Source organism: Yarrowia lipolytica, chromosome 1D (genome assembly GCF_001761485.1).
Source record: "Yarrowia lipolytica chromosome 1D, complete sequence".
Classification (NCBI taxonomy): domain Eukaryota; kingdom Fungi; phylum Ascomycota; class Dipodascomycetes; order Dipodascales; genus Yarrowia; species Yarrowia lipolytica.
In genome coordinates, this window is record NC_090773.1 from 968,526 (window position 1) to 991,610 (window position 23,085).

The window sequence follows — 23,085 nt, forward strand, 5'->3', positions numbered from 1 at the left end:
TAACACGGGTCTGTTATACAAGTTCTCTCTCACCGTTTCTGGATCATCATCAAACGGCTGCACTGCGATTGTCTGGATGATGCATGACATCAACGTGTGAAGGGTTCACACTCTCCGTCCCACTCTCAACCTCTCAACCACCGTAATTGCCCATGGGCGACTTTTTCTGCTGACTAACACCTAACAGTCGATATTTGCTCACAGGAACACTACATTGCGCGGGTACCAGACCCTGCAGACAGGCCTCAACTTTTGCAAAAGTGCTCAGGAATGCATACAAAAGATATCGCCAGGAACCCGAGCTGTCGAAACAAAGAAAAAGAGGTGGCTGGTCGACCAGAAGCGTATATGGAACATCACCGCCATCGACTTTGCATAGCCACTCTTTAGACATGCATCGTGCCTGCCGAAGCGAAAGTCTGTCTGATCCTAACATGAACGTGATAAAGACTTGCTGTTCGTGATAAACAAGCAGCGACTTGTCGGGGTTGGGGATCGCAATATCGCTCACCTGTCTATCGACAACGAAATGGAACATTCTCACGTATTGAGGTCCAAACTCACCGTAATCCAACACTATCTACATGCGATATGAACATCACAATCTGCATCTAATTGCATCCCTAATACAAGCAGCAAAGATGGATTTCTGAAAAAGTGAGCTTGTGCCATGTGCTGATGGTAAGCGGTACTACTTGTACGGGTATAATGTAGCAAAATACAAACAGCAACCTGCAGTGCACCCAGCTACTATACAAATTAAATTGGCTTGCGATCTGAAGTGACGTAACTACAACTAACAGCTAAAAGGAATTGATGGTCATTGTGAAACGACTAAGTCTGAGACATGGTACTCGTAGCAAAAGGGGTCATATACTCTTTTGGGGTATAATCACCTCGTGCCGAGCCCTAACCTGAGTGTTTAATGACATACGAGAGGGGTCTGAGGGGATGGGAGAAAAAGGACGAGACACATGTTTCTAACCGTGCGACAGTGTTCGTGTAGTTCGTCATGGGCTTCCCAATCGACCCTGTTACACAACCAAAAAGCTCACCGCCAACTTGCTATGTCGTTGCACGCTCTCTTCTCACTACAATCATCTTAGTTCGTCTCCATCTCTACCCTCAGCAACGTAACTGCCAACCACGGATATGAACTGTGTTTAATGAGCGATGCAAAAAGTAATGTTGTTTGAGCTGACACGAGCGGGCTCCATTATTAATGGTGACTGTGCTGAAACAGTATGTGGCCGCTTAACCTGTGATGCTGCATCTGCCACCTTACAAGTAGACCAGGACCAGAGATCCACTCGCCAAAGAACAACTGGGTCCACGGATCTTGTTTGTACTGTAACCTCGGCAACCTCCACTCTCTCCAACTCTACATATACTGGTTTCTCGGATCTAGATCACATGACTTTGGGTTGGACTTTGCGATTTAGTACCATGACCAGCTAGCGAAGTTTGGACCTGATAACCTTGCGATAATACACTGTTGGAATGCAAAGCGCAACCAGCGCGGTGAAGGTGGGGGGTGAGCTGCGAGCCTACGGGGTTGCAGTTGCGCTGGTGCCGTTTCTGAGGCATTAAGCCCTGTCTAAAGGTTGGCAGTGGTGGATACAGGCAGGTATCCGGGGCTACTCTTGCCAGACACGCTAAACCGGTGGCGAAACCGATTCCAAATAACCACAGACCCTAACTGTGTGTCGCCGTGTCGTCTGACTAAGTCCTTGGGGGCACTGTGATTGGCCTGAGCCATTCAATGTTAGATTATAGAGAGCCCAAGATAATAATATTCTAGCATGGAAACAACAGTAGCCACAGCAACAGCCAGGAGTTGCGCAACTTGAGACCGAAATCAAGCCATTCTTCACTCAATGAGATTCGCCACTACCGGTGAAAATCACACTACCGCTCACTAGCTTCGGTGGTAGTACGATCTACAGTTGGTACACAAAGGGAGTCAACAAAACAGCCGCTAAGAAGAACTAGGAGGCAAAAAGCACACTGCTCAAGACATACTAAAGTGTGCAGTAGAGCCAGGACCCCAAGCACTCCACAATCTCGTCCTGTTGGACCTACTCACACGAGCCAAGCCGCATTGTCGGCAAGAGTACCCATTTCAGATCATGTATTGTATGGCAAGAGTGCATTACATTGTGTCGTAATAGATACCGCAAAGTCAATATACTCACGCCATTCATGCTCGATTGGAATGTTCCAGCATTCTCTGTACGTGCTGTACAGTGATACGCGTTTCAGAAATGCTACAATAGGCATACTGGGCAACTACAGGTCGCAACTGCTACAATTCAACTATCAATATCGCTTGCAATTCTATACATTACAAATTAGTGCATGGTGCTTTTCTAATAATAATAAATGATTAATGATGCTGATCCTGAGGGTTGTCCAAGTCTGGTACAATCCGCTTAGAGGATGAGAGCAACGGCACCAGCAACGGCGGCACCGACAATGCCAGCGTTGGCAATGGAGTAGGAGGCACCGTTCTCGTTGTGGTTGGAGGGCTTGGCGGAAGAGTTGCCGGAGGTGGAGTTGCCTCCAGCGGCGGCACCGGAGGTACCGTTGTGGCCACCGACGACGGCGCCACCGGTGGTGGCAGCGGCACCAGCGGTACCGTTCTTCTGGGCAACGGCAACAGCGGCGACGGAGGCAAGGATGAGGGCGGAAGAGAACTGCATTTTAGAAGTGTGTTGTTTGTGTGACTGTAAGCGAATGACTTTGTGTGAGGAAAGAAAAGGGAATTGGTGAGGATGGGAGGGTGGTATATATAAGTTTTTGAGTCTGCTCTTGTTATCTGGGCAGGCCTGGCAAATCCATATTGGGTGCGCAACAAGGTTTGCAGATATCCTGCAGCATCTGTTTGTTTAACAAAACCTAGTTTACCACCCCTAAACAGGTGCACCGCCCCTTTGGGCCAGTTTCCCAAAGCTTAAAATTTTTTTCGCGTGTCCAAAAATAGGAGTGGGTGTGGAATGGGAGATCGGTAGATCAACGCGTAGATGGAGTGGAATGTTGCTAGGCAACCAGACACGGAAACATGTGGACAGGCTGATGAAGTTGTCTGATTTTCCCGGTATGGGGACCTGAGCGGCGCCAGGTGCCCGATTTTACGTGTTATGTGTATTTTCCCGCGAATATTGCGGTGTGAAAATTGTCAAAATAATGCCCCTTATTGGCCAAAGTTTCAATATGTTTCAATATCGACAGGCATGACTAACTGTGACAGGGTTGCCAAGCCACCTGTGACAATGCCGAGGCGGCTCGACCGAAAAGCTTGAGCTTAACGGATCAATTTCAGAAACAAAAAAGCAAAAAAGGGGGAATCACCCAATTTCCGAATACGGAAGTATTTCGCCAGGCGCGATGGGTGGTATAGGAGTGTGTGAGTGAAGGAGGCGTCTGAGTAAGCTGTTGAGGCGGTACTCGGACGTCTCGGGGCGGATAGAACGTGTTTAGTCGGCCTAACAGGTCCTTTTGGCAGCCAAACAGGATTATTCTCCCTACCCATAGACTCTCCTTCCACAGGGCTGTGTTTACCGTCCTAGTATAGAACCGTCAATAAGGCTCTACCTAAATGTGTACCATATTGGTTTTTGCAGGCTGAGCCCAACCCAATATATCAGATGATGGAGGCTGAATACTTGAGTTTGGCGCGGTTACCGTCTGGACTGGTTGTGCCGCTTTAGGGCTCATGTGGTGCAATTGTAGGTGTTCAAAAGCTCATGGTTCTATTTTAGTAAGATGCTTTGCAGTCACGAGAGAGAGAGAGAGAGTGGGCATCTGGTGTCATATTTTTCCAATCTGATGGCTGTGCAGAGTTTTTCCCACTAGTCTGGACTAATATCGGCAGCCAGAGGTCACACTATCGCTGGACCAGTTCCTAGTCTAGTTTGACATCTTCTCGTACAAGTGCTTGTACCAGTGCTACTTGCACTATTAATTAGTGCTAATTAATGCATGTGTGTCTGTAGATGTGACAGATGATTACATGACATAGGGCTGATATGACAGCTGTGACAGATGAATTGACACCTGTCAGTTCGTATAGAGCGGCCACTCGGGTCAATTGCTGAGAGGAATAACGCGCGTGAACCGTTCAAGTGTCAGAATGGCTCCTGTCCAGTAATACTGTTCAGTAATACCGTATTGTGTGGAGTTGTATCTAATTAACTACAAAACTAACTATCGTATAAGTAAAGTACGAATCATGTCTCAACATGGACCATGGAGAAAGACCCTGTAACAGCGTCTCAATCACGTCTCAATCACGTTGGAGAGATCGTCCCGAACAAGCGCTCCACCGTCTTGTCTCCTTCCACGCGTCTACGCCCTTCCATCTTTTTCTGCCTCTCTTCCATCTCTCGTCGTGCAGCTCTCAAGTAACAGTCCCCAACTATGGCTGCGTAGGGGCTAACTAAAAATGCACCCTTCTGGGGAAGCCAAGACTTGGATGCCTGTTAGAGGTGTTGGAGCGGCGCATCTTTTCAGCACGGCGCGTAAATCGACTGGAGTCGTTTCTATGGCATTTGAAGCAGTTTCAGAATCATCAATTGGACCATTCTGACAGCTACAACCCGCGTACGGTACAGTACCGGCGCGTTACCGGTACGATGACTCTGTTGATTTGTTTTCATCAATTAAAGTATAGATTAGTCAACTACTCGTACCATCTACCTCCCAGTTGCTCTCTCCCCTGACTGTCTCAGAACTCGTGTTTGAAGCTCGTGTTTTTCACCCAAAAAGCGCAGCTTCTTTGGCCCATCTCTCGTCCGAGAGTGCTTCTCCTGCACCCTTCCTCCAATAAAACTACGTTAAGGTTCAATTGCGATTTTAGAATTTTTCATAAATAAGCTTTACTGCTACTCAAACTGGCTGGCACTATACCTCTTTTGGCGCTTCTATTTATAACTCCGATGATATGGCGATACACTGAGCTACTAGTAAGAGATGGCTATTGTTGAGACTGTTTTGTTTCTTCTTTTCTTCTTGGTTTGGACCACAGATAGACTACAGCACTTTGCGACTGGTAGTGTGACTTGAAGCAGTCCCTCGAAAGGCACTGTTTCAGGGGAACGCACAGATGGAAGCACGCTATACAGGTACCGTATGTATGTACGAGCACCTCGCTCTCGTTCTCTTTGTGTGGGTGGCAGACGATTGTCTTCACCTCCTCTCTTTGGCGCATCGCTGAGACATGTTAGATGTGCGAGAGATGTTACGTTGTGTGGCGAGTTGTATCTATAGGAGCTGGAGTTGTATCTATAGGGATTGGAGTTGTGCATGTGTTTTTTTGCAGCTGGTCTTGTCTTGTTCTGTAGCCAAGCTGCGCAGCAACACGACAACTACAATGTGTAAAGCCATTCTATCGTTCTACAAGTTGCGCCATTTGATCGGCCATTGTAAATTTGATAATCAGGGCATGCTCCACCTGCGAGTTTCTTTCCACCGAGAGTTTGGGCTGGAATGTGGGTGGATCAACAGTAGAGGGCAGTTGTAGCACGGTAACAGCTCCAGGGCACGTAATGGGCATGGCACAGGCAGGGGACGTGCCAGAGGAAAGGGGAAGGGGGGAGACAAGGCGAAATACGACAAGGTACACCATTCTGTAGTGCAAATACTCCTGGCTAGCATCTGTTCTGGTGTGGCGCTCCAGCAAGTACAATCGTCCAAGTAACGCAGCATGATGAGCTAACTCACTCAAACACAGTCCAAAACATGGTCACACACGTCCGCATCTGGCAACGAGAGGCACCAATCGATCCAGACTCACACGGCTGTCCATTCCAGCCCGACTGCGTGAAAACACCCCAGGTTTTGTTTACATTCCCACCACCGGATCGTAAGCCGCCGTTAAGTCGCTCATTGTTTACTGCTGCAAATGCCCGCAACCACGTGAATCAGGTACAAGGTCGGATTTACAGTGTAGGGTAGGATTTTACAGGCCTCGAATCGCACAGCAGTCGCCAGTGTTATGAAGTGTATTGAATGGGTGTCACAGCTTCTGGTAATCGCTGCCTGTACGAGTACCGGTTCTGAGCAATAGAGCAACCCCTTATGCTACACTACATTTAAGACACAGCTGCTTTTGCACTGGCAGACAACGTCTCTGCCCCAGCTGGCGAACACAAAAAGCCGCCTCACTCATCGGGCTGTCTTAGAGACCCAGATCACCTCTCCAAAAATTCACTTTGCAATTGAAATGAAGTGGTCTCCTCCAGGAAATCCACCCCCCACCCACCCTGTTTGCACCGAGCTACTGACTCGCAGAGTTAGACTCAGTGCTCATGCTCAGCTCATCTGGCGTGCCTCCTGGCGAACCCCATTCAGCAAGACATATACCGGTTTGGGACTTGTAGGGAACTACGCTATCAAAGTTCCACCGTCTTCTATTGGCTTCTATGAGGGGAGCGTGCAGTGGCGCCGGCGGGGAAAAAAACGGTGAGAATTTTTCACTCAACAGAAGACGAAGAGCCTACAGCAACCTGAACCGCGGGAAACCAGTTTGGCAATGGATGCCATCACTCTCTGGTTCTCGTAATAATAGTGCATCTCGCCTGCATTGACGATGACCCCCCAAACACTCTCGGGAAGAGAAAAAGGAGGGACCCCAAGTGATAGTCGCCATGTCAAACAAAAAGCCCAAACGTAATGTTTAGTATAATTACGCAAATATGGGCGGGTTTTTCACAGGAGCAATTGAAAGACTTTTAATCGAAGTATGGCTTCCAAACAGGGCCCATTGTATTTAAAACCGCCGGTCGACAATGCTACACCGCCACCGAAAATGGCGTGATTGCTGGCAAAAAAACATAACATCATCACAAACATGTGTCAATATTTTCCGTATTCATAACGCTCCGCTCTTGGCCCGCCGGTAGTGCGTCGTTGTGTGGGCCTTGTGTGGCTTCGTACTCCAACAGCAACCAACGCGTTTCAAAGTTCAAGGTGCTGATTCGCGGCCAATGACAAAAAAAAGGGACTACTTCCCAAACAAGCAGTGACCTTCATCAGAGCTGCACTATACCCGTGTCGATCACCGCAACCCTACTGCGTGGTGTAAAGCAAAAGCACATGGTGAGGGGAGGGAGGCTCAGACGCGTATCGCTGTCCCAAAGGGGAAATCATATTGTCCAATGTCGACGCACATAGACGGTTTGGCGTTTCCCACCTCACGGCTGTGTCTTTCGGCTAACAACGCCGTGTCTTCTATTTTTAGGTCTCCTACAAGTACAGTAGCTACGATACTGTACGCTATCATGCCGTAGCATCTCCACTCAGCGTAGCACAATGAATGTTGCTGCGATTAGATTTTATTATACCCTGTTTTTTTTTTAGCGAGGGTGAAAAAATTATTCACATGGTCGCATGCAGGTGTGACCTGTCGGACAACGAATGAAATTCTTTTTTTTATTTTTTTTATATATTTTGCAGACGCACGTCGAAAATACGTGACTCAAGGGATCGAATCACAGGGGCTCGATCGAAGAAATGCGATCGAAGGAGTGCTGTCTCGTTGTTGCGCCAAGAGTCCACCAAAGTGAGATAAGCGACAAGCTCTTTTGGCTTTTTTTTAGCCGTGCCATGCTCAACAGAAGGGGCTATCAGTGACTACTACTGTACATACAGGTGGTTGAGTCTGGTAGTTAGTCTACTGTCTACTGTACTACTTGTACTACAGTAGTAGCATGCTAAGACCAGGGTACAGGAGCCATATTGGTCTTCTGGATCGAGGTGTTCGTTCTGGTGCTTCGAAGTGGTCTTAGCTTGGTGGTGACTCTGCGCTGCAGAAGTCCGTCAAGTAAAAGCCAAGTATCGTGTGTGTACTTACACAGGTAGTAGATATGGGACCTAAGTCAACCAACCAACCAAGTAATAATCCACAATTTACTTGACCAATTACTTGACTCAGAGTGGCGACTTAGAGTTCGACTAAAAAAAATACATGATGTCTACAAAACCATTTTCTGTGCAAGTTTTGGGAGTAAAGACATTATTAACGTTGATAATCGACCTCCAAATATCTATATTTTTTTCTTCCCTTCCCACAAAACCCATCCCATCCTTGTCTTATCTGCATTACATAATACACCCGCTAAACACAACATCACGCATCCGTCCCAAGCTTGATTTCTTATGTCTACAACATCTCTGCTTCGAAAACTGCAGAAAGAATACCCGCTGGCGTCTCGAGAAGTGCTACTGGATATTCTCGTGTCTTGTAATGGAGATGTCGATTCTGCGAAAGAGCTTTTGGGACAGTCACAGACACCTACCAAAGATACCACAAGTACTCGTCCTATAGATAGTCCCAAAAGACAGGCTTCCATAGCCATTTTTGGTGTCAAAAAGAGGAAGAAAGAAAGTGAAGCGAATACAACTTGTTCATCGTCTCCAAACACCCTGAAACCCCTCACATTATATACCCCTGAAGATATCGAGGCTGCCTTACCGTGCAGTTTGATCTACAATGTGTTGGAAAAGGCAGAAGCTGAAAATCTACTAGACCAGCTTATGGAGGATCACAATAGCTGGAAAGAAAAAACCAAGTTCTACCTATTTGACAAACTGTGTGAAACCCCCCACAAGTCTGCCTTTTACACTAAAGACATGTCCGTGTACTCGCAACACACTTATCGATACAATGGAAAGCCTGTCGACACTTCCAGAAAGTACAGCAAGGCCATGGAGGCGTGTTCAGATCGAATTCAGGAGCTAGTACGCAGTACAAACAAGGAAGGGACCGCAGAGTGGCTTAGTGACGCGTGTATTGCCAACTATTATGCTGACGAGTCTCAATCTGTGGGGTTTCATAGTGATCAATTGACGTATATAGGGCCGCGTCCTGTCATTGCCGCGTTAACTCTGGGATCCGAGCGCATCTTCAGACTAAAAGGGGCTTGTCCGGATGGGGATAGACGGACCTACAACATTCTGTTACCGCATAATTCTCTCATGATCATGCATGCCGGGTGCCAGGAGGCCTACAAACATAGTATCATTCCCGTTCAAGCCAAACAGATTGGATTACATGAGAGGGCAGGCAAGGTGCGTTTCTCTCTCACGTTTCGACACTACAAGAAGGAGTTTACGCCCAACAAGATTCCACAATGCAAGTGCGGAGAGCCGATGATTCTGAAGCCGGTGTTCAAGAAAGCTGCTGGACAGAAAAGCGGGTACTTTTGGACCTGTGGCCAGACATACCAGGGCAAGGGATGTGGAGATTTTGTGTGGTATGACAAACCCATTAGGTGATAGTTATCAGGATTGGTGTTGCGTGTACAACAGGTGTAAGCGGATGAATGGATAGTGTATTCGTCTTCAGCAGTACCAGAAAGTGTAGGCGAGCCGTAATGATATTAACATGATCACGAACTGTACAGACTACAAGTACAAACATACAGTTCATGGTGGTGAAGACGGTCTGTACCGAGGGTGAAGATGCTGTACTTGACTGAACAGCAGGCAGAGAAGGTAGTAAAGCAAAGTTGATACAAAATGACTTGTAAGGCGCTACGACAGGGAAACAGCAATATGTTCAAACTGGACAAGAAATTCATTAGCTGCTATATCAGTAGGTGTTTCTTGGGCACAGGTTTTACAGGTTTAGCATTGGGCGATTGGCGAGAAGCAATAGGTTCTTTGCAGCTGCGTATAATGTCATAGGTCCAATGCGGTTTCTGTAAAATCCGATGCGTTCTCGTCCAATACCCTTGTGCCATGCACTCCGAGAGTCCTAGAGTCTGAAAATTAGAACTTCTTAGGGGGCACTTCATTCTTCTTGGGGAAGAAGAATGTCGCTCCATAAAGACCAGCGTTAGAAACTGCCAGGCACGACAGCAGCAAAGGCCAGGGCTTTCGGAACACAGTGACACTTCGAGTCCCGTTGGCCAACAGGTACAGCATGGACCAGGCCGAAGTGAATCCTGCTCCGTTGGTGATGTCGTCCAGCATCATGTATCCCCCGGCAGCAAAGACCAGTCCGAAACCTGCGCACGACAGTTTGGTGGGCTTGACTGTGTTCTTTGCGTAAGGGAGGGTAGCCAGCACTGGGTTAGCATGATGGCATCCAATTGGGGTTTGGGTGGTTCAATTGTTTGGTTTTTTTTTTTTTTTGGTACTCACATAGACCGGACATAATCCAGGCGGGGTAGGGCGTACGAGCCAGCTCCTGGACGGGGTTAGTATCTTCTTTGGCGACTGGAGGAGCAGACATGGCGTGGTGGGATGGTGTAGCAATACAAAGTTGGGTGCAGATGGGTGCATATCACCATTGTTGGGGAGATTTGTGGGGAGACCATATGTAGTATTTGTGGTAGTGGCTGGTGTGTGAACTTCGGTAAACAGGGAACTAGTCGGTTTATTATCTGATTAAAAACACCTGCGTATCTATATCTCTCTTCCAGCCTCCAATAATCACTTGTGCTCCCCCTCCAACAAGGTTCGCTTAGCTCATCTGCAGGCATCTCGTTTTCCCCCACCATGGACAACGACAGAGTCAAGCGACGGAAGGTGGAGAGTGAGAGCGACAATGGCCGGACACAACTAACAGCCATCACGGCGCTTCCCGACGAGGAAAACACTGGATCTGTGCACCTCAAAGACCTCATTGGATCACCCCATCTCGAGGCCATGTGGCAATTCAACTTCATGATTGATCTGGCATTTGTACTCGATAATATTCACAAGAATGCCATGTCAAACATCAAGTGTCGGTTTGTGATGGGCGACTTTAGTGGCGAGAAGATCGCAGCCTTCAGAGCACAGGCCAAGAGTCTCCCGATAGCCGACAACATTGAAGTAGGAAGAGCCAAGCTGTCGAATCTGTTTGCAACCCATCACACAAAAATGATGGTGCTGTTTTTTAAAGAGGACAAGGGAGAACGATCGGCCCAGGTTGTCATCCATACCGCCAATATGATTCATCATGACTGGGATAACATGACTCAGGGAGTGTGGAAGAGCCAGAAAGTGAAGGAGAAGAGAAAGACGAATACGGAGGGCTCCACAAGCACGTTTGAGACTGATCTCGTTGCATACCTGTCTGAATACCAACTAGATACCACTTCCAAGTTGATTAAGTTTCTGCAACGGTTTGATTGGAGCTCCGAAACAGCTCGAGTGGTGGGATCTGTTCCTGGAACTCATAAGGACAAGAAGTGGGGACTCACACGGGTTGCAGACTTGCTGGACGAGCACAAGGAGGATCACAAGAGTGACTATGAGGGCTCAGAAAGTGACACGATTGTTCTACAGAGTTCTTCTATTGGTTCTCTTGGAGTCACAGACAAGTGGATCACTCCTCAATTGGTAGGAGCTTTGGATGGAAGATCACCAAGAGACCGAGATGGACATGGACTACCAGCTTCTCAAATTGTGTGGCCTACGGTTGAGAATGTACGTCGGTCGTTTGATGGATACGATCTGGGTATGTCTATTCATTTCAAGAACGAATCCGACACCCATAGGAAACAGTATGCGTATATGAAGGAGCGGATGAACGTGTGGAAGGCCGACAACAAGCACAGAACCCGAGCCATGCCTCACATCAAGACGTATACGCGTTTCACACGAGCTGGCAAGCTTCGATGGGTGCTTTTGACCTCGGCTAATATCTCCAAGTACGCCTGGGGGTCAGTTTCTGCAGCTAAAGAGTCCAAGTTTAGCATTCCGTCGTGGGAGCTGGGAGTTTTGCTGTTCCCCCAGGCGGTTGGGAAGGCTGTTTTCGATCTCAAAGACTCAGTTATTCCTTACGACTGGCCCTTGACCAATTACAGTGCCAAAGACGAGCCGTGGACCAAGAATGCCGATCATCTGGAGAAGGACACCAATGGGTTTCCGTGGGTAGTCACTTTGGATGGGAAGAAGAAGCTGATGAGGAGTCATGAAGCATTGTAGAAGATACAGGAGGCCGTTGACCTGATGCCATAAAGCACTCACTAGAGTAGGAGATTGGAGGGCTATTCGAATGAGAGCAATCCAGCTGGAGTCGGGCTCGACACCCATTTCAAGAGTGTATGTGCTGCTATTGACAGTCGCTTACAGTAACTCTTCAAGGAGTCAACCATGTCCGAGTACAATAGACCTGGTTGGTTGATGGACGAACATCGACAGATGGTAATAACAGAAGTGTCCACGCATTGAATCCATAAACGACAGTAGATGGATAGACAATAGACATCCAATATACTAGTCGTTACCATCCAATCTTAGCAACAGAGCATCTGGACATACATCACTATCGTACGATCTTTGTTGACCATTCGCTCTATAGAAGAGAAACCACCTTGAGCTTTGTTCTGGACACTACCTGTTGGTACCTGTAAACGTTTGCATAGTCTCTAGTGTGGGTTACTCCTCGACACTGTTTGATACCTCCTTCAACTATCCATGACCTACTTAGACCGACATCACCATCCAACTCAATGCGGCCATTCCACTCCTACCCACCAGAGCATCCGTATACCTCCACCCTCGGCATCTGTCCCCTCCCACGGGCTCTAGACCCATCCCGGCAGACCCTGTCTCAAGGGCTGCTGACGATCATAGACCATTGTTTAATGTTGTAGAGAAGGACACATATGACAGGCCTCACAGTTTGAGTGTACTTGTACATACTGTACTGATTATGTAGACGACTTCACACGGAGACCTCTCGGAAATACTGCGTCCATATAATGGTGCTTCCCATTATGGCTATTCCCGTTGCATTCTCGTAGGGCTTCGCACTCCGAACTATGACGATCTCTTCATCCCGTGCATTTGGAGCGAGGCAACACGCGATCGCTGCGCAAGAACCCTGGTCGGTGATCTGCAAAAGGGATGGAATTTGCCAACTTTTGGGCCAATGTATGTCACCAGTACATACCATGTCCACAGTTACACTTTCAATCACGTGTCAGTCTCGTGATCAAAGCAGGTAGGCACTTTCACGTGACCCAGCCACTCACTCAACCAGTGCATAACCTGTCCTCCTTCTGCTCCAGCCGCACTCCATGGCGCGGAGCAAGGTTTCCACTTGAAGGGCGGAAAGAAAGAAAGAAAAAAAAGAAAGGTGCTGTACATGCAGTGTCACCGCGCTCGTATATCGTACAAAAGCAAGTCAAGTGTGGTGAAGACGGAGACCAAATGGCTGGTATTGGTGGTCTGAGGCACGCTGCTTAGTAACCAACTTTTACCTGTTCCAATAGCAGCTCGGAGACACTCTGCAAGCCGCACTTGGACATCACAGTGTCGTCGTACACGCCGTCAGTCCAGTCAGCACCTAAATTTTCTGCCCCTCCTAATATGCAGACCAATGTAATTTCCTCCTCAACGGTGTATTAATTATTGGCTATACGGAGTAATAGGTGCGGGTGACAGGACTCAAGAGGTGGACATCGAGTATAAGTAGCCCTGTTTACCCCGTACTTTCCAAAGCCCAGGGCAGACTACAGTTCGTACACTGGTACAATAGCTAGCCGCTTGTGCTGGTACTCACGCATTCCTCTACGCACGGCTAGCATGCAGATTTGCAACTAGGACGACGCTGTAGAATGCCACTAGTGCGGCCACGGAGTCACAGGACGAGATTGTGAGATAACCGAGGTCCAAGTGTCGCACCATTACCCCACCTACAGGCAAAACCCATACTACTGTAGATGACTCGTGCTAGCGCCAGTGCGGTCGTACAGCACAGTGTTCACTAACTGGACAGCGCTCTCCGGCCTCCCAAACAAGGCGTCAGGGGAAAGGTACATATGTAGGGTGCAGTGGTGCAATAGGATGTTGACAACGCCCACATTTTGAGACGTCTACAAGTAGAACCCAAAGGGATGTAAAAGTGGACTATTGAGTCAGGTGACGGCTGGGCGGGGCAGTCGCGGAGCTGGTTTGACAGCCCCTGAGCGTCGTGCTGGCCACATCACATCATAAGCCATTGTACGATACCAGGGTGATTTGTACAGTCTTACTTGTTACTTGTATTACTTGTATTGTACTCAGACAAGCTCACCGCTGCTTTTGTTATATAACGTGCGAGTCTAAGAGTCTAAGTGCACCTAAAGAGCAGCCCTTACCCTGACAACAGGGGTTGAGCGTGGCGATGATGGGGTGTTTGTGGGTGAATTTGGGGGTTTCAAAGGTCGATATTAGTCAGAAGGTTGGTTTTGGTTGTAGTTGTGGGGTTTCCCCTCCAAAATCTCGCCCAAAACACCCCCTTGAACCCCCTCATTTCTGCCTTCTTGTTGTCTCCTGTTGCATATTGCAGTCCCAAGCTGCAGAGGTGAAGCAAAGGCGGTCCCAAAGTTTGTGTGTTTCAAGTCCACCCAAGTGCACTATTGTCAGGAAGGCAAAGTGGAATTTTAAAATTCCCCACGATCACCACTTTACACAGATAGGAGCACGGATAGGTGCTACGAGACACGCCGCAGAGACACGATACAAACCAAAATTGATCAAGTGAGCGCACGAGCACGACACAGACAGTTCATTACACAGACACACGATACCACCACCAACAGCCACACAAGACACCTCCCAGTTTCCACCACACTCATTCCAACCAACACTCCACCACAATGTCGGTCAATCCCGCACCCACGCCCTCGCACGAGGTCAAGACGGTGCTGATCGCCATCCACGATTTCAACAACCGGTCGGAGGACGAGCTGACGTTTGTGTCCGGCGAGCAAATCCAGGTGATTGAAAACGACTTTGAATTCAAAGACGGTTGGTACATTGGCAAGCGGCTCATCACGGGCGCCACGGGCCTGTTTCCACGCGTCTTTGCGTCCACCGTGGACGAGCTCATGGACGCGGACGTCCAGCCGGGCCAGCAGCTTCCTTCTTCGGGCCCCACAACTCCCGCAGGCTCGAATCCAAGCTCACGGGTCGTTTCGCAATCACAGCAATCGCCATCGGTCACAAAGACGCTCACAGACATCGATGAGGTGCTTTCGGAGCTCAACAACCACACAAGCCAGCTGTCGGTGACCAAGAAGGCGTCGGCCAACGGAGGCGAGCTGGACCCAGCACGCGTCATGTCGTGGACGCCGATACAGGTGGCAAGATGGTTCGAGAACCGGGGCTTTGAGCCGGCCATCCCCAAGCTCTTTGTCGAACACAAGATATCAGGTGCCATCCTCACCGAGCTCGAGCTGCAACATCTCAAGGAGCTGGACATCACGTCGTTCGGCACGCGGTTCGAGGTGTACAAGGAGATTGAGAAGCTGCGGGGCGATCCCATGTCGCCGCGGCCAACCAGTGGCAGTACCAACCGACGCTCCTCCACCGCATACGTGTCGCCTAAGAAGGGTCATATGCGGAAACGGTCCCAGTCTCTGGACAATCTTGATTCTCCTAGACTGAATAGCGAGTTTCCAATTTCGTCGCCTTCCACCGCTACACCCAGCACGGAGTTTGCTATCCCCCAAGGAGGCACTATTGACGACTTTGGTTTTGAAGAGGGACAGCCCCAGCAACCACCATCACAGCGACTGTCTCAGTCACAACGACAATCACAGTCTGAGCCCCAGACACAGAGGAGTTCGGTACACGACCCTCGCCTGTCTGCATCGCAGCAACAGCAATCTCGAGGACGGTCATCAGCCAACGTGTCTAACAACAGCTCACGTCAATCAGTTACAGAGCCTCCCAAACACGATCTTCCCGAGTTGCCGCGCAAGACGCAGCAGCCACCAGAGGGGGCTGTCGATTCACGCAAATCTAAGGAATCCGTTCGGGATTTCCCCCGCAAGTCTCGTGAGTCGCAACGTCCTCCCCTCCAGCACGCCCACTCGTCGCACTCGACGCCACATTCGGTCATGGACTCGCCCCAGCTGCACCGCCACCCCTCGGCGGGGCATTCTCTCTCATCTGAGAACGCCACTCATTTGGACTCGGACTCGCTGTCGTCATCCCCAGAGCCGAAATCGAGATCGTCGCGACGATCTTCTCTTCTTGACGCGGTCATGAACGCCCCCTTGAGTCCTTCCAAGCGTTCTGGGCGAGAAGTAGGCTCCTCAGATCCCGATCTCACTCTGTCGCCCATCCAGCACCAGAAAGAGCAGCGTCCAGAGGCCATGCCCACTCCTCCCACACCCAAGAGAACCGGCAGCGGTCCCTTCAGAACGCTCCGAAAGACTCCCTCGGCCTCCAACATGCGGTCCAAGAGTCTCAGCTCGAAGCAGAAGACGTCGGCCTTCCGAGAAGGTATCAAGCACGTGAATCCCCGCGAGGCTGCCAAGAAGGCCGACTTTTCGGGCTGGATGTCCAAGAAGGGTTCTCAGAGCGTGGGCACGTGGAAGCAACGGTTCTTCTGTCTCACAGGCACCCGGCTGTCGTACTTTGCATCTCTTAACGACACCTACGAGCGAGGACTAATTGACCTGACGGCCCACAAGGTGGTTCCTGCACGTGACAATGAAGACAAGCTGGTGGCTTTGTATGCATCGGGCACAGGAGCAGGTAGATACTGCTTCAAGCTGTTGCCGCCGGCTCCTGGGTCCAAAAAGGGACTCATGTTCACTGTCCCCAAGGTGCACTACTTTGCGGTGGACACCGCGGAAGAGATGAAGGGATGGATGAATGCATTTCTCAAGGCCACCATTGACCGAGATGATACAGTTCCTATTGTGTCGTCGTGTGTGACTCCTACTGTGACACTGAATCGGGCCCAGGAGATGCTGCAGGAGTCACACAAGAACATGGCGTTGTTGCAGAGCCAGCTGGATGCCAACGGAGGAGACATCGAGGCTGCTGAACAGGCTATTGGCATCAAGACTCCTCCCATGTACAGTGACGAGTTTACGGTTCCCAATGGTGGAGTGACGCGTAAGAAGTCGATGGTCATTTCCCCCACCTCACCGGCGTCCTCTTCCATGCAGTCGCCGAAGAGTTATCAGACTGCGAGTCCGCAGGTTCCAGATATGCCCAGTATTGAGGGCAGTTTACAGGACTAACATTATAATGCTAATTGGAGTTTGGAGTTTGAGAACGCGAGATCAAGGAACTTTCTCCGAGAGCTTGCACACATTTTTCCTCGTACACAGCATGTAGAGAGCTTTTGGACCCAGAGTTATGGAGGGTGTTACTGTAGATTACCCCCACGTAGTGCAGATTACTATTACCACGCTGCAAACAACTCATGAGCTTGTGTCTCTATAAGAAGTGGGAGATCGATACTCTACGAGGGGGCTTGTCTAGTACATTCGTACTCACACTACAGTATGTACATACAAGTATCACTATCGTGTATGGGCAGAGCAGAGACATACAAATCACACTTGGGTGTAGATGACATGAGTTGCAGTATGTACACACGCTTCTAGAGAACTGATGGCTTGATCCACAAGTTTTTCTTCCGGGATGCTGTTGATATGCGGTTGAGGTATACGGCATTTGGCATTGAGAATGTACGATAGCTAGCTAATATCAGATGGTAAAGTCAACTCTCCGACTCGTAATATAATATGTTGAATGTACTTCATATTCTGTGTATGTTGTTAACATATCCAGATGCTATACATCTATAGATAGGACGTTGTCCACTTCTAACCTTTGGCCAGTCGTTTCCGTGTTTCCACGCTTAGGCGAAAATGGGAAGGTTAGCGTAGACACCGGGATCGTTGAATCGCAGGTTCTTGTTGAGGTTGGAGATCTCCTTAATCTCGGCCTCGGTCAGGTCAAAGTCCAGAGATTCGAGGTTCTGAGTTTGTCGCTCGACGTTGTTGGACTTGGGGATGACGGCAATGCCTCGCTGGGTAGCCCATCGCAGCAGAACCTGGGAGGGGGTCTTGTTGTGAGCCTTGGCGATCTTGGTGATGGTCTCGTTCTCGAAAAGAGGAGGGACCTTCTGGTCCATGCCAATCTCCACAAAGGAGGCGGGGCCGAAAGAAGAGTAGGCAGTGACCTGGATGTTGTTGTCCTTTGCGAGCTGGGTCAGCTGGGGCTGCACCAGGTAGGGGTGGTGCTCAATCTGCAGAGCAGAAATGGGGTGCTTGTTGTAGGTCTGGACGTCGTAAATGTTCTGGGCGGTGAAGTTGGAGACACCAATGGACTTGGCGATTCCGGTATCAACTAGCTCCTCGAGAGCCTCCCAGGTCTCTCGGGTAGGGATCTTGGCCAGAGGGTTAGGACCCGAGTCAGTGGCGTTGGTCCATCCAGCCCACTCCTTCTCGGAGATGGGAATGTACTGCATGGGGATGGGGAAGTGGATGAGGTAGAGATCGATGTAGTCGAGTCCCCACCACTCGTTCTGCTCCTTGGCGATCTGCAGAGCGTGCTCCTTTGAGTGGAAGGTGTTCCACAACTTGGTGGTGATGAAGATGTCCTCTCGCTTGACCAGGCCATCCTTGATGGCTCGTCGGATACCTTCGCCGGCCTCTCGCTCGTTCTGGTAGTCGAAGGCGCCGTCAAACAGTCTGTAACCGTTCTTGATGGCTCCGTAGACGGTGTCGGCGGTCTTGTCACGGGGGACCTTCCACAGGCCGAATCCGACCTTGGGCATGGACTTTCCGGAGGCGAGCTTGAAGGACATGTTCAATTGGTGTGTTTGGGTTGATAGGCTGGTAGTTTGTGTCAATTGTGGGTCAATTGAGTGTAAGAAGAAACGTTGACAGCAGTACTCTACTTGTAGGTGGTTTGGGTCGGGTTGCTCTGTAGCTGTGACTGAATGTACGCTTGTGGCGGCAGACACAAGTACATCCTGGCACTGCCAAAGGTAGGTCCCAACGACACACCTTGCAGCGTTTCACCTTGGCCTCCCCCGATTATGCAGGGCCGTGCAGTGACGAGCACTGAGAGAGACAGAGATGAGAGCAAAGAGCGGTCGGAGACGTTGGTGGGGTTGAGGAGAAGACGAGGGGAAGACATGTGACAGATTGCATGCTTTTGACGGCAGCCGGTTACCATGTATCCACTTTGCACAAGCCGTTGGATCATGTGGCGTTCGATTGTTTGTCTTGTAGTTGTGTAGCATCTGCATGTAAGCTGTGCGTGCACCAGTGGCTACCAAGCAAGTGAAAAGAAGGTCGTGGAATGTCATGGGAACATTGTGGAGAGAGGGAACTTGTACGAGTACGGTAGCTACAAGTGCGAGTTTTGGAGGAGAAAGAAGGAAACATTAGCCGGTTTTGCAAGGGGAGAAAGTTGTTTTTCTCACCCAATTACTACCGTACAAGAAGTACATACTAATAGTTGTCTGTCGATGCAGCGTCTGATGTTCCACCACTTGGCTGAAGATCATCTTGGTACGTACAGTGTTGTACGAGCACTTTCACCTCGCTCAGAGATGTAGGGGCGTTACAAAGCTACACGTCCATCTTCTGCAGTTTGACCATCGAGTCTCCCTCACTTTTCTCGTTAGATCGTTACTAGCCACTGTTTCAGCAATGTCTCGGAGAAGAGTGCATACAGTAGCTAATAGTGAGCGCTCGTGTCTGGTGGTGAAAAAATGGATGTACCCTGCATACTTGAAGAGACTGAATGGCGGGACAGATAGTGAATCTAGTCAACAGCTATTGAAGGAAAGATAACATACGGTATATATCATATCTCACCAATTGTACTATACGCTCTGAATGGGCCAAGAACCATTCTCTGAAGCTATGCACTCAATCAGACTGTAAATTCCATACTCGTCTTCAATGTCGATCGCCGGAAGAATCTGTTGTTCCAGGCCTTGGACCGAGACATGCTCATATGTACTGGGTCTACTGGTAGCGTAGCCTGAGTAATGGAGCCCAACATACGATACCGTACGACATTGTACGCTCGCCAAACCGCCTCACATGATACATTCCCCTCCTACAGTATGTAGATGTCGATAGCTTGTCTCCACACCCCTCTTCATCTTGTCTTCTGAGTGATTGTCGGTATAGCCGGGAACCGTTGCTCTCAAAACTGGGGGAGTGCTCAAGCCGTTCAAATGCCGAACAGATATTGACACCCTCAATCCAGATATCCACTCTCAACCTCGTATTGTGGCCGTCGCTCAGTGAGACACTCAACGTCAGTCAACTTTGTTTCTATGAGGTCATATAACCAAGACGCACGAAAAGCAAAGAGTCAAGACAAGAGACCCCAGATGCATAGCCCCTCAGGGGTCTAGACTGTACGGCGATGGAGGCAGCTACAATCCACAGATGGTAGGGTAACAAGACTTCAATTGACCCCATGGAGTCAGAGCGCCATCACTTACGTTGCTGTACTTTTACTGCACCACGATGTACTAAAACAACGCATCTGTCGCTGTAGCACGGTCTAATAACGGTACATTTACAGTATGTTACAGTTAACCTCACCATGTGGGTTGACGCCACTGGAGCAGCCTACAGTAAGTCAATGTCATTTAGCCGAACATTTGTTTTTTTTGTTGCTCAGATAATTAACTGTTTTCTCATTACACTTCCGATACTGAGCTTATCGGTCTTCAGCCGTGATACTGACGTCTGTCGTAACGGTGTTACCTCATATAAATATATTCAATGTTAATTCTCTACGATACAAGACGCCTATACTTTCGTCATTCTCTCGGTCGTATTCTCTGCTGGCAGTTCGATGGTTCAGCCGTCAACAGAGTGTGGTACAGAACAGTACCCATATTATAGCATATAGGTCGCTCCGGCGGTCGCTCACGCTAGTCAAAAGAAAACTCTCCCTTTAGCATGCGCTCTGAGGTTGGAGAAGGAGCTCTTCTGATCGACTCACGTCGTGGCGGAATGTTAATGGGTGCACTGGGACTATAGGTGGAAGCTGGGCTCGACACTGAGTACTCCGGGTACTCCATTGTAGGCGTAGGCAATGACGTGGCCACCACCTCTTTCTGCAGCTTGCCGCTTTTGTTGAGTTCCATCATCTGGGCCCGCTGCTTGAACTGCTCGTAGTGCATGTCCAACGAGTTGCGTCGCGAGCCCCAGTTGGGTGGCGACATCTGGTCGATCGACATCTTGCGGCCTGCAGTCATGAATGTGGCTGTTGTGGGAGTAAGGCCGGTAGTGGGAGATGCTGGCTGCGGTCGAGCGTTGCCTAGATCGATCGAACGGGATCGCATGTGCCTGACTATGGGAGTTTCGGGCGGCGAGGGAGGGAACTTGAATGCGCCCGAGTACGCTCCTCGTTCTAGTGAATGGGCAATGGGCGATGTGGCGAACGAGTAGTCCTTTTTGAACGGCGATTCCTTGGAGGAAAACGAATCTCTTCGAAGATGGGAGGTTTTCACTTCGAGGGGTTTGACTGACATGTCAAGAGTGATGGGTAGGGGAGTCAGATGCAGGGAGTGGTTGGAGTGGTGTTTGTGAGACTCTGAAGTGTGTGAAGTACAAGTCAGAGGTCTTGAGGACGGCTCAAGAGGGTGATTGTATGTTCCTGTGAGAGGCGTGGACTGGTGAGCGTGATAGATGTTGTAGGTACTTGGGTGTGGTGTCGGCTGTTGTAGTGTCACGTAGTCGCTGAGGTGAAGTGGGATTGTGTCAGGCTAGCTAACTCTTCACCACCAACCACGACCGCGCTGCTCCTTATATACCACGACGACTAGCTACATCTTACCTCCAACCTTGGTCGCTATCGGCCAGAGCCAAGCAGCCTTTAACTTTTATCTTGTGGGGAAAAAGCACACAAGCTGGCATGATTTGGAGCTAAAAGGTTGTGAAATAATACTGTCGAAAAATATCCCGTCAATGGAGTCGCGGTCCTTGTGCCGACCGTAGTTGCGACGTGGAGAACCATTGTAGCCATTTGACACCTCAAGTATACATATGTCGACATGCCGACACAGCCACCTCCGTCGCAACTACAAGATAGAGAGCTCTCTCTGCTCAACGTATAGTAAATTCACAAAACCAAACAGTAACAATGGTGGCGGAACATGTGTCAGAGCAAGCGACTATCGTACCGTAGGATCACGCACACAAGTAGAGGTAAAAAACCAAGAGTGTAACCGAGAGATAGCCTCGGCGGAAGATGAGAAAGATGGTCGGAGAAAGAAAAACGGAGACGGAGGCATAACACTTAGTCGCTATGGAGGTTTGTAAGCAGATGCAGAGTAGTATGAAGTACAAATGCTGTAGGTGGATTTTTTCAGCCAAATGGGTAAGTTTCCCCCCCCACATCCCAGGTTCTGGACCTACAATCTACCCGGTACCATACTTGTACCGTATTCATTTGTCTATCTCTTCACCTACATTTCACTCCGCACCCTCCTCCTCCACACCTTATGCGGACCCACCCAACGTCATTACACATGGTCTCGGAGATGGTTGTGGATAGAAACAAACATATTTGGAACTGAACTGGAGCTAGTCGAATGGAAAATTCAGCCAAGGCGCTACAGACAGCCTTGTTGTGTTAGTGCGGTTTCGAGTGCACTCTCAATGACACTCCTTACTTTGCTGCTGCTCTATGCTTCTCACCCTCCGCACTATCCTATAGCAATAGGCGTGTTCTCGCTCGTACCAGCCCTCGTAAGCACACCCCACCAAGACATGGTATGACCAATGCATATCCTGGGGCGACAAAACAAACAAGTTGGCCAACTCCACCATTGCACCTGACCACGCCAGACCATGCTGCAGGTCTCACTTCTGTGCGACCGGTAGAAAAAGGAACTAGTTGCAGCAAAGTGAGACTGTGTTCGCCCGACGCCGAAGCAGCTGCCACGATCAAGTCCATTTCTAAACACCCCATCCACGACCGCGCTACTGTAGCTGCTTTTCAACAACTAGCATCGCAACAAGACGGTTCGGCCAAGGCCATGTTACGTACCCCAGATTTCAGCTTCCCCGCAAAAAACGCAAAGTGTCAAAAGTCTATCTACACCACGGACATGATACAAGTAATAATGTCCCCCCAGTTTGCAGCGACACGCTCCCACAACGCAGGAGCAGAGTTTGGCAGACGTGATTGCAGGCAGCGATCGGCGGGTGGTGCGAGAGACTGGTAGTAATGGCCTGAGCTATGGCCTGAGAACAGAGTCACTCCTCCATGTGATTGATTATTCACCACGAGTAGGTACCAGCACTAGAAGGTGATCTTTTAGCCCTTTGGCTTGTACCTTAGCACCCCTCCAAGACTTCAACTTGTTATAGT

General features: G+C 49.4%; 8 protein-coding genes across 8 annotated transcripts; 4 read left to right on the forward strand and 4 right to left on the reverse strand.

Moving 5' to 3' along the window:
* Window positions 1-2,337: 2,337 nt before the first annotated feature.
* On the reverse strand, window positions 2,338-3,063 carry YALI1_D09712g (uncharacterized protein; the record flags this gene model as incomplete). The annotated part of the gene is made up of 2 exons (XM_002143013.3): window positions 2,338-2,696; window positions 3,054-3,063. 2 exons carry the CDS (start codon window positions 3,061-3,063, stop codon window positions 2,338-2,340), a joined length of 369 nt encoding a protein of 122 aa, XP_002143049.2.
* Window positions 3,064-8,157: 5,094 nt separating this feature from the next.
* YALI1_D09766g (uncharacterized protein) lies at window positions 8,158-9,276 on the forward strand (the record flags this gene model as incomplete). Its single annotated transcript, XM_502536.3, has 1 exon — window positions 8,158-9,276. The coding sequence occupies one exon, from the start codon at window positions 8,158-8,160 to the stop codon at window positions 9,274-9,276; it is 1,119 nt and encodes a 372-aa protein (XP_502536.3).
* Window positions 9,277-9,771: 495 nt separating this feature from the next.
* On the reverse strand, window positions 9,772-10,237 carry YALI1_D09785g (uncharacterized protein; the record flags this gene model as incomplete). The annotated part of the gene is made up of 2 exons (XM_502537.3): window positions 9,772-10,070; window positions 10,147-10,237. The coding sequence occupies 2 exons, from the start codon at window positions 10,235-10,237 to the stop codon at window positions 9,772-9,774; spliced, it is 390 nt and encodes a 129-aa protein (XP_502537.1).
* Window positions 10,238-10,503: 266 nt separating this feature from the next.
* YALI1_D09790g (uncharacterized protein) lies at window positions 10,504-11,919 on the forward strand (the record flags this gene model as incomplete). Its single annotated transcript, XM_502538.3, has 1 exon — window positions 10,504-11,919. The coding sequence occupies one exon, from the start codon at window positions 10,504-10,506 to the stop codon at window positions 11,917-11,919; it is 1,416 nt and encodes a 471-aa protein (XP_502538.3).
* A 2,660-nt stretch (window positions 11,920-14,579) lies between these two features.
* On the forward strand, window positions 14,580-16,961 carry YALI1_D09831g (uncharacterized protein; the record flags this gene model as incomplete). The annotated part of the gene is made up of 1 exon (XM_502539.3): window positions 14,580-16,961. The coding sequence occupies one exon, from the start codon at window positions 14,580-14,582 to the stop codon at window positions 16,959-16,961; it is 2,382 nt and encodes a 793-aa protein (XP_502539.1).
* Window positions 16,962-17,587: 626 nt separating this feature from the next.
* On the reverse strand, window positions 17,588-18,538 carry YALI1_D09870g (uncharacterized protein; the record flags this gene model as incomplete). The annotated part of the gene is made up of 1 exon (XM_502540.3): window positions 17,588-18,538. One exon carries the CDS (start codon window positions 18,536-18,538, stop codon window positions 17,588-17,590), a length of 951 nt encoding a protein of 316 aa, XP_502540.1.
* Window positions 18,539-20,638: 2,100 nt separating this feature from the next.
* On the reverse strand, window positions 20,639-21,241 carry YALI1_D09897g (uncharacterized protein; the record flags this gene model as incomplete). Its single annotated transcript, XM_502541.3, has 1 exon — window positions 20,639-21,241. The coding sequence occupies one exon, from the start codon at window positions 21,239-21,241 to the stop codon at window positions 20,639-20,641; it is 603 nt and encodes a 200-aa protein (XP_502541.1).
* Window positions 21,242-22,486: 1,245 nt separating this feature from the next.
* Window positions 22,487-22,939, forward strand: YALI1_D09910g (uncharacterized protein; the record flags this gene model as incomplete). Its single annotated transcript, XM_068282648.1, has 1 exon — window positions 22,487-22,939. One exon carries the CDS (start codon window positions 22,487-22,489, stop codon window positions 22,937-22,939), a length of 453 nt encoding a protein of 150 aa, XP_068138749.1.
* Window positions 22,940-23,085: the final 146 nt, after the last annotated feature.